Source organism: Rhinopithecus roxellana, chromosome 5 (assembly GCF_007565055.1).
Source record: "Rhinopithecus roxellana isolate Shanxi Qingling chromosome 5, ASM756505v1, whole genome shotgun sequence".
Taxonomy (NCBI): Eukaryota; Metazoa; Chordata; class Mammalia; order Primates; family Cercopithecidae; genus Rhinopithecus; species Rhinopithecus roxellana.
In genome coordinates, this window is record NC_044553.1 from 30041655 (window position 1) to 30055873 (window position 14219).

Here is a 14219-nt window from a genome sequence, read left to right on the forward strand (position 1 = left end):
TATATACACACACACACACACACACACACACACACACACACACACACACACACACATTCTCCTTACCTGAAATGAGAAGCTTGATTCAGGAGGCAGCTATAGTCATCAGGAAGCTCTATCAAACTATTTCTTTTTCTAGGGTACCTACAATGTAATTTAAAAGGCAATTTTATTTTAGAGTAAATAAACCCAGATCAAAAACTACCCAAGGTGATAGAAGGAAGAATGTCTTAAAAATAACAAAACGGGCTGGGTGTGGTGGCTCACGCCTGTAATCCCAGCACTTTGGGAGCCTGAGGCGGGCGAATCACGAGGTCAGGAGATCGAGACCATCCTGGCTAACACAGTGAAACCCCATCTCTACTAAAAATACAAAAAATTAGCTGGGCATGGTGGTGGGCGCCTGTAGTCCCAGCTACTGGGGAGGCTGAGGCAGGAGAATGGTGTGAACCCGGGAGGTGGAGTTTGCAGTGAGCCGAGACGGTGCCACCGCAGTCCAGCCTGGGCGACAGAGCGAGATTCCGTCTCAAAAAAAAAAAAAAAGAAAGGACCTACACTTGCAATTCAAATTAATTCCCATTGTTGACCTGATCAAATCCAAACTTCTCAGTCTATAATTCCAAATCTTTCATCAGCTGAATTCCTTTCCAAACTTAACTTCTACTAGTTTCTAGGATGAAACTGTTCTAGCTAGATTTCTATACTATATAGGAAAGTAACATCAAGTAGTAGTTAAGAACACAGACTTTGAAATTAGATCTGGTTACAAATCCTAAATTCCCTGACACTTCACAAGTCTTTGAACCTAAGCCTGTATTTCCGTGTCTGTAAACTAGGAATAAAATATACCATACTCCAATCATGGGGCCACCATCAAATCAGGTTCTGGGAAGGGAGGGAGAGAAACATTACATTAAATGAACGTATCAATTAAAAGGTTCATATTGATTTAAGAAATGTTAAATTAAATATGAATATTAGCATTAAGGAAACACACACAGCAGGTGAGGACTAAATGAGATAAGTAAAACACAATATACTTAGTAGTTAATACATGCTTGCAAATGTTACTCATTCTCACCAAACTAGATACAATAAAAGCCTTGCTTGCATGTATTGGGGAAGATCATCTGAATAATGTGAAATTCTGTCCTCAAACCTCGATCAATCAAGCAATCAATTTATTTATTTATTGAAGGCAGAGTCTCACTCTATCCCCCAGGCTGGAGTGCAATGGTGCAATCTCAGCTCACTGCAACATCTGCCTCGTGGGTTCAAGCGATTCTCATGCCTCAGCCTCCCGAGTAGCTGGGATTACAGGCGCCTGCCACCATGCCCGGCTAATTTTTGTATTTTTAGTAGAGACGGGGTTTAATCACATTGGTCAGGCTGGTCTTGAACTCCTGACCTCAGGTGATCCGCCCACCTCGGACTCCCAAAGTGCTGGGATTACAGGTGCGAGCCACGGCACCTGGCCCCAATCAATTTAAATTCTGTAATTCTTTTCATCTTCAACTCAGTTGTCTATATTTAGTGCAACCGTAACATTTATTTGAAAAACCCAGACACTTTTTTGTTTTTTTAGAGACAGTGTTCACTGTTGCCCAGGCTGGCCCTGAACTCCTGGGCTCAAGCAATACTCCTGTCTCAGGCTCCTGAGTACAGGTGCATGATACTGTGCCTGGCTTAAATTTTATAATTATTTCTATACTCAGCTAAAAATGATCTCTAAGACTAACCTTGCCTCATTAACAATCTTTGCCTCTTTAAATTTCTATAGCACTAATGGTATATTCCATATATCATTATACTTTATGTTATAATGTCTTAAGTTTTATGTTGATAACTAGATTGTAGATTACTTATGACCAAAAGCTATGTTACCTCTTTTAAATTTTCCAGAGTATTTCAGTACCATGCTGGGTAAATAGCAGATGTATAAAACGTATACAGTGAATTGAAATAAAGGAAAAATTTTGTGAGATTAACAGTCCAAAAATATGTATTCATATCTTAAACTTCTCTTGTTTCTCTACTCGAAGATCTTTTCTTATGAGTGACTCCTGCTGCATCTGAGCACAGGGGCTGAATCTGTCATCACTAAATCTCTAAAGATGTGCTACAAGTGAAAGCAGCATATGCACATGCACAGTGGAGGTGAAAGGAGTTCCAGGGTGGCAGAAGTGATGACAAAAGAAGGCAAATGTATACTGTCTTCATGTTTGCTTTATCCACAGGAAAATGGTATTAGTGTTGGTATTTAAAGCCAGGAGTCAATTCCTCCACTTGTTTATAGATGTGATTCAAGGGAATAAAATTAGACACCGTATACAATACCAGACAGGCCCTGGGAGGGGATACAAAGAAGACAAGCGTGCAGTTCTTATTGGTCAGTTATTCTGGGTGTAAATAAGTGGACACTTATGAGAGAGAATATATTAGGGGAGGCTTCATGGACGAGGTGGCATTTAAATTAGTACTTAAGAAAGAGGTAGATTTTGTTAGAGCCATAACTTAAGGGAGACAGGAGGGCTAAGGAAAAGTTTTTGGGATAGTTTCTAAGGACATAGATAGGAAGGAAAAAGGATATAGTTCTATGTATATCTTGCTTTATTCTTAAAAAAAAAAAAAAATCAAAACCAAAAATGGCTTATAGAAATACTGTAAACCACCACCTTCTGAAGTTAATATACCAGCAGCTCCATGATGCCTCCTCCACCTTTGCCTTTTGACAGGCATGTGCTAGCTTAAAAAAGATTCTCTCAAGAGGAACTGCGGGCTTCTAATAATCTAAGAGGAAAAGGACAGTCATTCCAAGAAAAAAACATTTGTAGGAAGAATCTGATTTCTGGCAAAGACCTAACAGAAGTCAGGAACACTGTACTGAGTGAGAATGAAGAAAGCAGACTAGAAAGCATGCTCAACAAACCAACTACTTTAGGAAACACAACTTGTGGATGAGGGAGAAAGGATTAAGCAGTGAAACCAACCTGACCACGGTGTTTTTTTGCTTCAAACAGTTTAGTAAGGCGGGATCTGCACACCACCTGTATGTGGAGCCAAGAGAAAAGACAAATGGATTATCACAGCTTCAGTGCATGATTTGTCAACAAGCCATTGTTGTCTTCTTTTTTTTTTTTTTTTTTTTTGAGATGGAGTCTCACGCTTTCGCCCAGGCTGGATTGCAGTGGCAGCAATCTCGGCTCACTGCTTCTGGCTCCTAGGTTCAAGCAATTCTCCTGCCTCAGCCTCCCAAGTAGCTGGCACCCGCCACCACACCTGGCTAGTTTTTGTATTTTTAGCAGAGATGAAGTTTCCCATGTTGGCCAGGCTGGTCTCAAACACCTGACCTCAAGTGATCTGCCCGCCTCAGCCTCCCAAAGTGCTGGGATTACAGACGTGAGCCACTGTGCCCGGCCTTGCCATTCTCTTCAATTCTTTCTGCCCTTTCTTTCTATATTTCCCTTTCTTTTTTTTTTTGAGATGGAGTATTGCTCTTGTCGCCCAGGCTGGAGTGCAATGGTGATCTCCAGTCACTGCAACCTCCATCTCCCAGGTTCAAGTGATTCTCCTGCCTCAGCCTCCTCAGTAGCTGGGGCTACAGGCACGTACCACCACGCCCAGTTAAATTTTTAGTAGAGACAGTATTTTTATTTTTTAAATAAATTAATATTTTAAAAATATTTTTAAAATAAATTTTATTTTTAAAATAAATATTTTAGTATTTTTTAGTAGAGACAGGGCTTCACCACGTTAGCTGGGCTGGTCTCAAACTCCTGAACTCAGGTGATCAGCCTGCCTTGGTTTCCCAAAGTGCTGAGATTACATACATATGAGCCACTGTGCAGCTTATGTTCCTCTTTTCATTTCTTTTCAGATGGAGTCTCGCTCTGTCGCCCAGGCTGGAGTGCAATGGCATGATCTCGGCTCACTGCAACTTCTACCTCCCAGGTTCAAGCGATTCTCCTCCCTCAGTCTCCCGAGTAGCTGGGATTACAGGCATGTGCCACCACACCCAGCTAATTTCTATATTTCTTTTTTTTTTAATAGAGACAGGGTTTCACATCTTGTTGGCCAGGCTGGTCTTGAACTCTTGACCTCAGGTGATTCGCCTGCCTTGGCCTCCCAAAGTGCTGGGATTACAGGTGTGAGCCACTGTGCTCGGCCCTATGTTCCTCTTTCTATACTTATCCTTTTTGTTTTTTTTTGAGATAGAGTCTACCTCTATTGCCCAGACTGGAGTGCAATGGCGTGGTCTTGGCTCACTGCAACCTTCGCCTCCAGAGTTCAAGCAATTATCCTGCCTCAGCCTCTCGAGTAGCTGGGACGACAGACGTGCGCCAGCATGCCCAGCTAAATCTTTTTTGGATTTTTAGTAGAAATGGGGTTTCACTATGTTGGCCAGGCTGGTCTCAAACTCCTGACCTCGTGATCCACCCGCCTAGGCCTCCCAAAGTGCTGGGATTATAGGTGTGAGTCACCGCGCCTGGCCTTATATTTATCTTTTTATATTTATCATTTTGCCCCTTTTCTTCTCCCTTTCTTTCTTCTTTCTTTGTTGTGTCTAATTATTTTTCCTTCTCTTATTCATTTATTTTTTAAAGACTATATCAACCAAGGTCTTACTAGAGAAACAGAAACCATTCTAAGTATTTAAACAAGAGAGAATTTAACAGGAGTTGGTAATAAAAGTGACGTAAGGGCTGAGAAGTCAACCATGAGACAAAAAGGCAAGGCAAACTAAAGATCACCACTACCCTAGGCTGGAGGAACAAAAGGAAACAGTGGTATCATGGAGCCCAGAGGCTCCGGACACTAGTGGATGCTGGAATTGTAGTAGGCTTGTCTGGTGGGAAATGGAGCCAGACAAGAGCTGCAGTCACCACCAGAGATGCCCCACAAGACAGAGAGAGGTAGCCTGAACTGGGGTCTCTCTCTTTTTTTTTTTGGAGACGGAGTCTTGCTCCATCACCCAGGCTGGAGTGCAGTGGTGAGATCTCAGCTCACTGCAATCTCTGCCTCCTGGGTTCCAGCGATTCTCCTGCCTCAGCCTCCCGAGTAGCTGGGATTACAGGTACCTGCCACCACGCCTGGCTAATTTTTGTATTTTTAGTAGAGACAGGGTTTCACCACGTTAGCCAGGCTGGTCTCAAACTCCTGACCTCAGGTGATCTACCTGCCTTGAAATCCCAAAGTGCTGGGATTACACGCATGAGCCACTGCGCCTGGCCAATATTGGGGCTTCCCTTTCTCCTGGCCACCAAAATCTTGCCAGTGCCTCCCCTCCCACTGGCTGAACCCATGTAGAAGCCAGCTGACAAGGTAGAATGGGAAATTCCCAGGGTCATTTTCCTGCAACATAGGGCAGAGGATGAGAAGAGACTTTCAGACAAGGAGGGTCTGGAAAGATACAGAGGGCAAGGACTTCCTGTTTCAAAGTGTGATTTTTTAATACTTGACTAAACTAGAACAGCAATTAAAACTTATGTACTCCAAGAATATAAAAGTAAAATTAGTTCAACCTTGCACTTAACACAAAGCGTGATGCTGATTTTCTTAATTCATTTTGATCACACTAGAGATCAGAATATCTCAAGAGAAATGGGGAAGCAAAGAAAAGAACCCACCACAGAGAACCACTGCACAAGAAAGGGGGTAGGAGACAGAAGCCAACATTCACACAGATACTGACTTCGGTATTAAAAAAAAAAGATAATGATTAAAGAAAAAGGTAGAAAGTAAGGAGAATAAAGGAAATGATGGGCAAGAAAAGTAATACAGTGAGAGCTGATTATAAGAATGATGGAAAATGGTGCGGGCAAAGATAGGGTAAGGAGATTGGAGGTTACAAGCATTGATAATGAACAAGAGGGCCAGTAAATAATGGGGTAGAAAGTTTTTCTGAAAGAGGGACACATTTCTCTCTTGGAAGTTTAACTGAAGTATTTTTTTTGATCTACCAAATGACCTTCCTTCTTTTCTCAGTCACTCTCCTGATACATGTGCTACCATGTGAGATGTGCTCCTATTTTGGATACAGCTCCAATTTGGGTTCTTTTGATACTAATTGTGACTTTATGCCTGCTAGCAAAATCCCCATCCCCCACCCCCAATTTAAAACAGATGAGACACCAGCTGCAGGGAAAGCAAATAAAAATGACAGTTACAGTGGAGTAAGCAGAAATTCCACCTGCCTATGGCTGTTGATCTTATCCCCACTTCTTAAGTGTGTAACTTAGGAATCTCCTATACTTTTGCCACCCCTTTCATCAATGCTAATCAAACTAAAAGCTTTGCAAGTAATTGTAATGTTAAAATTTCAAATTGTATAATAACCCAACGACGATATTTTACCCCCATAGTACCTCTGGAGCAAGGGTCTTACAGTATCCCAATATTCCTGGAAGAGCAGGAACAAATTTGTGGGTAAAGACAGATAGCTACAGAGTGCACTGTACTCTCCTTCTGCAGAATCTGCAAGAGAATAAAAATACATTTAATAAGCACATTATTCTTACCTGGTCAGTCTGTTATTAGAGTTTCTTCACTGTTTATGCTCATTTCTATACTCTCCTTGTAGAGGGTATATTGCTTATTCTATAAAACTATGGGTGGCAAATAAGTCACAATGATTTTTTAAAAACATAAATTGTACTGAGTCACTCTCCTGATCAGATGGCTCTAATGTGTAAACCACACTTAGTATAAAATACAAGGTCCCTATGGTGGCCCAAAGGCCCTGTGTGAGCTGCCCCTAGTTGCTGCTTAGACCTCATCTCCTGTTACCCTCCCCTTAGGCTTCAGCCATACTCATCTCTCTGCAATTCTGTGATTACATCAAACAAAGCTTTGACATTTATAACTTCTTCTACTTAGGAATATTCTTCCTTCAACTGTCTGTCCAACTCAACCCCATCTATGCAGCTGTTTGCTCCATGTCTCCTCACATAGAAGCATTCTATGAAAACTAGCTCGGAGAGTTCCCCACTCTGGCCCCAATACCCTCTCTATCCCTGAACTGCTTCATTCTGCCTTGCAACATTTATCAGCATTTGACATTACATTATATATATATTTCTCTAGTTGTTTATAATTGGATTCCTCCCAATAAAAAGGACTTTATTTCACTCACAACTGTACTGTAGCACCCATGAGATAAATACATGACTTTTTTGTATGTGAGCAAACAACAGATCTGTGCTGGCAATTACTTGGAAAGTGGAGTCCTATTTTATAAAAGACCATGAAAAATCTAGATCAGATAAACCCTACTGAACTGAGTTCAAGATAAAGAAGTTGATAGCCAGTAACGGTAACCTGGTCAGCTTATTCTCAAAGGACAAAAGGAAGAATCTCTGAGCAGTTTTGATGACTCTTCCAAAATCATATAAACATTCTGATTTTTACCCATACAAAGCCACAGGAAGGCTTCCCTACTTTGGTCTAGATTTAGAGGCAAGTAAATGAGAAGGTGATCCTCCTGCTTAAATATACATGGCCTCAGTTGGTTCTAGTAGGCCTTTCCTAGCAGCACTTTCATTCTTTAATGTAGTTACATGTACTTTTCTTGGGGGGGACAGTCTTGCTCTGTCGCCCAGGCTGGAGTGCAGTGGTGCAATCTCGGCTCACTGCAACCTCCGCCTCCTGGGTTCAAGTGATTTTCCCACCTCAGCATCCCGAGTAGCTGTGATTACAGGCATATGCCACCATGCCCAGCTAATTTTTTTGTATTTTTAGTAGAGACAGGGTTTCACCATGTTGGACTGGCTGGTTTTGAACTCCTGACTTCAAGTGATCCACCCACCTCGGCCTCCCAAAATGTTGGGATTATAGGCGTGAGCCACCACACCTGGCCTCTATGTCCAAAATTTAAATAACAGAGTATACAGTAAAGTCTTCCTCCTATAGCCAAACAGTTCTCTTCTCTAAAGACAACCATGTTTCTAATTTCTTGTATAGCCTATCAGTTATATTCTGCATGTAGGTATTTTATAAGTTCAAGCACATAACCTATACATAGATAGGAGCTAAGAGTAGGTCTTGCAGATTAAAAAGCTAACAGACTTTTTGGCCTCACCTTTAACCTACACCAGGGCTCATGTTTGAAGTGAACACACATGAAAGAAATGGGGAGAGGAGAAGTGGTTTTGTCTGCTTTAACCTTGTATTCATGAGCTTGAAGGTAACAACAAAGAAAATCTCCCATTTTCCACTCCGTGATTTCATTTTTCTACTTACTGGTATGCAGGTCCTCAGGCGGAGTTACCCCAAGTAAATAGTGGAAAAATAATGCAGCACAGCGAAGATAAGGGGTGATGCCATTCTTCAGTGAGACCCACAAATACCAGCCAGGGATACTACACCCAATGCAGCTAAGAGACAATAATTCCAGAAGAGAACAGAACACGTATCAGACTAAAGTCCTAGATTTAAACATATCCCCCTTTTCAAATACAAAGTTAAACATTTAGGTAATTTATTATCCATGCAATTTTTAAATATTTAAAAGAAAATACAACCCCAGCACTCTGGGAGGCCAACGCAGGCGGATCACCTGACGTCAAGAGTCCAACCAGCCTGGCCAACATGGCAAAACCCCAGTCTCTACTGAAAGTACAAAAATTAGCCGGGCGTGGTGGCGGGCACCTGTGATTCCAGCTACTCGAGAGGCTGAGGCGGGAGAACTGCTTGAACCCAGGAGGTGGAGGCTGCAGTGAGCTGAAATTGTGCCACTGCACTCTAGCCTGGGCAACAGAGCGAGACGCCAAAAAAAAAAAAAAAAAAAAATTTTGAGTAGCTAATAGTTTCAGTGTTCAAATCTCCTAATAATTTCCTCAAGAAAATCACAAATTTTACATTTTTTACCACGTGGATTTTTAAGGCAAGGAACTACTCTTCTTTTTCCTAGGTGGCGATAAAAAACAAAAGCAAAACAAAAACAAAGAGGCAACCAAAAAATCTACTTTAAAGGAGCTTGACTCTAAAATAGGTATACTCTTTATTTTTAAATTTTTATTATTACTATTTTTTGAGATGGAGTCTTGCTCTGTCACCCAGGCTGGAGTGCAGTGGCGTGATCTGGGCTCACTGCAACCTCTGTTTCCCAGGTTCAAGTGATTCTGCTGCCTGAGCCTCCTGAGTATCTGGGACTACAGGCACACGTCAACACGCCTAAGTTTTGTATTTTTAGTGGAGACCGGGGTCTCACCATGTTGGCAGGATGGTCTCGAACTCCTGACCTCAGGTGATCCGCCTGCCTCAGCCTCCCAAAGTGCTGGGATTACAGGTGTGAGTCACCATGCTCAACTAGTTTTTTTTTTTTTTTTTAAGTAGAGACAAAGTCTCACTATCTTGCTCAGGCTGATCTCGAACTCCTGGGCTCAAGCAATCTGACTACCTCAGTCTCCCAAAGTGCTGAGATTATGGGTATAAGCCACCATGACTGGCCTAAAATAAAGTATATTCTTCAACATAAAACTTAAAGGTAACTAAATCTTCCTTTTTTTTTGGTTTGTTTATATTAAAACCTTGCAAAGAAATGTGGAGAAAAAAATTTATCAATAACTAACCAAAGTAACTTGTTAGCTAAAATAAAATTAATGATTTCCTGGTTTCTATATTAAGATTGACTAATGATGTGTATGGCAGTTAAACTATTCTGTATGATACTGTCAAGTGAATCTTATGTAAATTATGAACTTGAGTGAATCATAATGTATTAATATTGGTTAGTCAGTTGTAACAAATGGTACCTCTCTAATGCAAGGTATTAATAATACAGGAACTGGTAGGTAGAGGGAGCAAATGGCGACTTTTTATACTTTCTGCACAATTTTTCTGTAAACTTAAAATGCCTCTAAAAAACAAAATCTATTAACTTAAAAAAAAATTAAAAAGACTGGTAAAGACGACTGATGAGGGGAACTTGGTAGCAGATGTAGTTCAGCAGAGTACGCCCATCGTACTCCTACTATAACCTCTACACAAAGGTTAAATATATATAAGATTTTAAATATATATTATGAATATATGTATAAATTATATATGTATTACATAACTATGTTACACAATATATGTACATATTGCATGTTATGTATTACATGCATATTAAAATACAAATGCCAATGTATTTTCCATATTACTCATAAGAGCCTTAACCTGTAACTACATGCAAGCACTGAGTGCATCAGTTGTATGGATCACTGTAAAAGGACAATCTATTTTCCATTTTCTACATTTATTTTAATTCTAAATACTCCTTTTGTTAAAATCCAATCATCTTTTGGCTATGCTTCCAGACCAGTTTACAAAAGTAAAGATGTGTTGACTTGTTTCAGTCTCAGAAACAAGTGGGTAGCTGTTATTCCAACCTACTATCCTTTAGTTCAAAGTAAAATCATCAGAATAAGTTTTCTTCACTGTAAGCCTATCCTGTAGCAAACAAAGTCATGCAAAAGCCCTTAACAGATTTTTTTTTTTTTTAATAGAGAGACAGGGTCTTGTTATGTTGCCCAGGGTGGTCTCAAACTCCTGGGCTCAAGTGATCCTCCTGCCTCAGCCTCTAAAAGTGTTGGGATTACATGCATGAACCATTGCACCTAGCTTCATAACTGATTATTAATTTTTTTTTATTATACTTTAAGTTCTGGGATACATGTGCAGAATGTGCAGGTTTGTTACATAGGTATACATGTGCCATGGTAGTGGTTTGCTAGTACCCATCAACCCGTCATCTACATTAGGTATTTTTCCTAATGCTATCCCTCCCCCTTTCCCCCAGCCCCTGACAGGCCCTGGTGTGTGATGTTCCCCTCCCTGTGCCCATGTGTTCTCACTGTTCAACTCCTACTTATGAGTGAGAACATGCGGCATTTGGCTTTCTGTTCTTGTGTTAGTTTGCTGAGAATGATGGTTTCCAGCTTCATCCATGTCCCTGCAAAAGACGTGAATTCATTCTTTTTTATGGCTGCATAGTATTCCACGGTGTGCATGTGCCACATTTTCTTTATCCAGTCTAACATTGATAGGCATTTGGGTTGGTACCAAGTCTTTGCTATTGTGAATGGTGCTGCAATAAACATATGTGTGCATGTGTCTTTACAGCAGCATGATTTATAATCTTTTGGGTATATACCTAGTAATGGGATTGCTGGGTCAAAGGGTATTTCTAGTTCTAGATCCTTGAGGAATCACCACACTGTCTTCCACAATGGTTGAACTAATTTACACTCCCATCAAGAGTGTAAATGTGTTCCCATTTCTCCACATCCTCTCCAGCATCTGTTGTTTCCTGACTTTTTAATGATCGCCATTCTAACTGGTGTGAAATGCTATCTCATTGAGGTTTTGATTTTCATTTCTCTAATGACCACTGATGATGAGCTTTTTTGTGTTTGTTGGTCGCATAAATGTCTTCTTGTGAAAAGTGTCTGTTCCTATCCTTCGCCCACTTTCTGACAGAGTTGTTTGCTTTTTTCTTGTAAATTTGTTTAGGTTACTTGTAGATTCTGGATATTAGCCCTTTGTCAGATGGATAGATTGCAAAAATTTTTTCCTGTTCTGTAGGTTGCCTGTTCACTCTGATGATAGTTTCTTTTGCTGTGCAGTGGCTCTGTAGTTTAATTAGATCCCATTTGTCCATTTTGCCTTTTGTTGTAATTGCTTTTAGTGTTTTAGTCACGAAGTCTTTGCCCATGTCTATGTCTTGAATGGCCCCAAAACTCCCAAAGCTGATAAGCAACTTCAGCAAAGTCTCAGGATACGAAATCAATGTGCAAAAATCACAAGCATTCCTATCCACCAATAATAGACAAACAGGGAGCCAAATCATGAGCAAACTCCCATTCACAATTGCTACAAACAGAATACCTGGGAATACAACTTACAAGAGATGTGAAGGACTTCTTCAAGGAGAACTACAAACCACTGCTCAAGGAAATAAGAGAGTACACAAACAAATGGAAAAACATTCCATGTTCATAGATAGGAAGAATCAATATGGTGAAAATAGCCGTACTGCTCAAAGTAATTTATAGATTCAATGCCATCCCCATCAAGCTACCATTGACTTTCTTCACAGAATCAGAAAAAACTACTTTAAATTTCATATGGAACCAAAAAAGAGCCTGTATAGCCAAGACAATCCTAAGCAAAAAGAACAAAGCTGGAGGTATCATGCTACCTGACTTCAAACTACATTACAAGGCCACAGTAACCAAAACAGCATGGTACTGGTACAAAACAGATACATAGACCAATGGAACAGAACAGAGGCCTCAGAAATAACACCACACATCTACAACCATCTGATCTTTGACAAACCTAACAAAAACAAGCAATGGGGAAAGGATTCCCTATTTAATAAATGGTGTTGTCTAGCCATATGCAGAAAACTGAAACTAGACCCCTTCCTTACACTTTATACAAAAATTAACTCAGGATGGATTAAAGATTTAAATGTAAGACCTAAAACCATAAAAACCCCAGAAGAAAACCTAGGGATTAACTGATTATTTTTAAACTAGAATTTAAATGATTCAAGTGTTACACTGCCAAACAACTGAACAAGAAATTAAATTACTACAATAGACTGAACTAATGGATTTTTACTCACCCACTTGTATATTGAGAAATTTCTGCAAAAAAAGAAGATGCAGAACGAGCCTCTTCACTGTCTTCTTGAACCTGAGCAAGGGGTACGCCTGAAAAAGAAATTCTGCAAGATGAATTATGTATTTGCTATTCAGTTTATAAATTATACTTTAATTTCATGGTTCCAAGATAATACACAATGTAGATTCATTCAACTGAGGTTTTTGCTTTTTTTTTTTTTGAGACAGAGTTTCGCTCTTGTTGCCCAGGCTGGAGTGCAATGGCACGATCTTGGCTCACTGCAACCTCCGCCTTCTGGATTTAAGCAATTCTCCTGCCTCAGCCTCCAGAGTAGCTGGGAACTACAGGTGTGTGCCACCATGCCCAGCCAATTTTGTATTTTTAATAGGGACGGGGTTTCACCATGTTGGTCAGGCTGGTCTTGAATTCCTGACCTCAAGTGATCCACCCGCCTCGTCCTTCCAAAGTGCTGGAATTACAGGCATGAGCCACTGTGCCCAGCCCCACCTGCTTTTAATCTAAGTAGCTGACGCTGAATATTAAAGTTGTTAGGTAAACTTTATCTATATATTAGCTGGAGAAACAAACAGGGCAGAATCACTGAACATGGATGTTTAATATTTACTTGCTAAACATGTAAATACTTCATCATAACATGACCATGGAAATAAATTGTTATCAACCTGCTTTGGTTTCCTAGGAATCTTAGGCAGCAGATAGAAATTCATCCTCTAGAAAGGGAAGTAGGTGTCTGTCCTGTCTTTATGCTCAAGCAAAGGGTCCCATAAAGAGAACTTTGTGAGGCTATTTTCCTCCATCAACCTATCCTTAAGAAGGACCATCCTAAACCTTTCCAGCAACTGTCAACTTTCCCACTTACATTAAGGCTCTGGATAAGCTACATAAGTTCCCTGAACTTCAGAATTACTGTATTAAAATTGATATAGAAATGTCTACCTTGTAGTTTGCTGAGAGGTATAGTTACAGCACATTTGGGTATTGCTCTGTTGTTTTAAAAATGCTTTTGTTTATGTATTAATTCATCTGGAAGGTCACAATTCAAGTTGCCCTCAGTAATTTTATCATATCTTGAATGAATACTGCTAGTCCTTTTCATTTTCCAAATAACATCTCTTTATTCCTATACTTTTAAAAAACACATCATGAATTCATACTGATTTTTTCAATTCAAATGTAAGAGAGTTCAATAATTCTAAGGGATTCTTTATAAATTTGAGGTAAATTTTACATGCAATTAAATGCACAAATATCAAGTGCTCTATTTGATAATGAGTTGGACAAATGCATACACCCATAAAATAAGATTTTTATTTTTTAATTAATACACTTTATTTTTTAAGAGAAGTTTTAGATTCACAGCAAAATTGAGCAGAAAGTACAGAGGATTTCCTCTGTCTCTCTGCACATACAACATCCCCCACCTATCAACATTCGGCACCAGTGTTGTACGCTTGTTATAATCAATGAGCCTACACTGCCACATCATTATCACCCAAAGTCCACAGTTTACATTAGGGTTCATTCTTGGTGTTTACATTCTATGAGTTTGGACAGATGTGTAATAATGACACGTATGCACCACTGTA

General features: G+C 39.9%; 1 protein-coding gene across 1 annotated transcript in view; it reads right to left on the bottom strand.

Moving 5' to 3' along the window:
* Positions 1-14219, bottom strand: part of UBR1 (ubiquitin protein ligase E3 component n-recognin 1) — a 161211-nt gene that overhangs the window by 13904 nt on the left and 133088 nt on the right. The window contains exons 40-44 of the mRNA XM_010383779.2: positions 12614-12701; positions 8239-8372; positions 6366-6474; positions 2991-3047; positions 67-144 (exon numbers count right to left, since the gene is read on the bottom strand). Of these exons, the coding sequence (XP_010382081.1) occupies positions 67-144; positions 2991-3047; positions 6366-6474; positions 8239-8372; positions 12614-12701 (466 nt within the window). The remainder of the gene's footprint in view (positions 1-66; positions 145-2990; positions 3048-6365; positions 6475-8238; positions 8373-12613; positions 12702-14219) is intronic.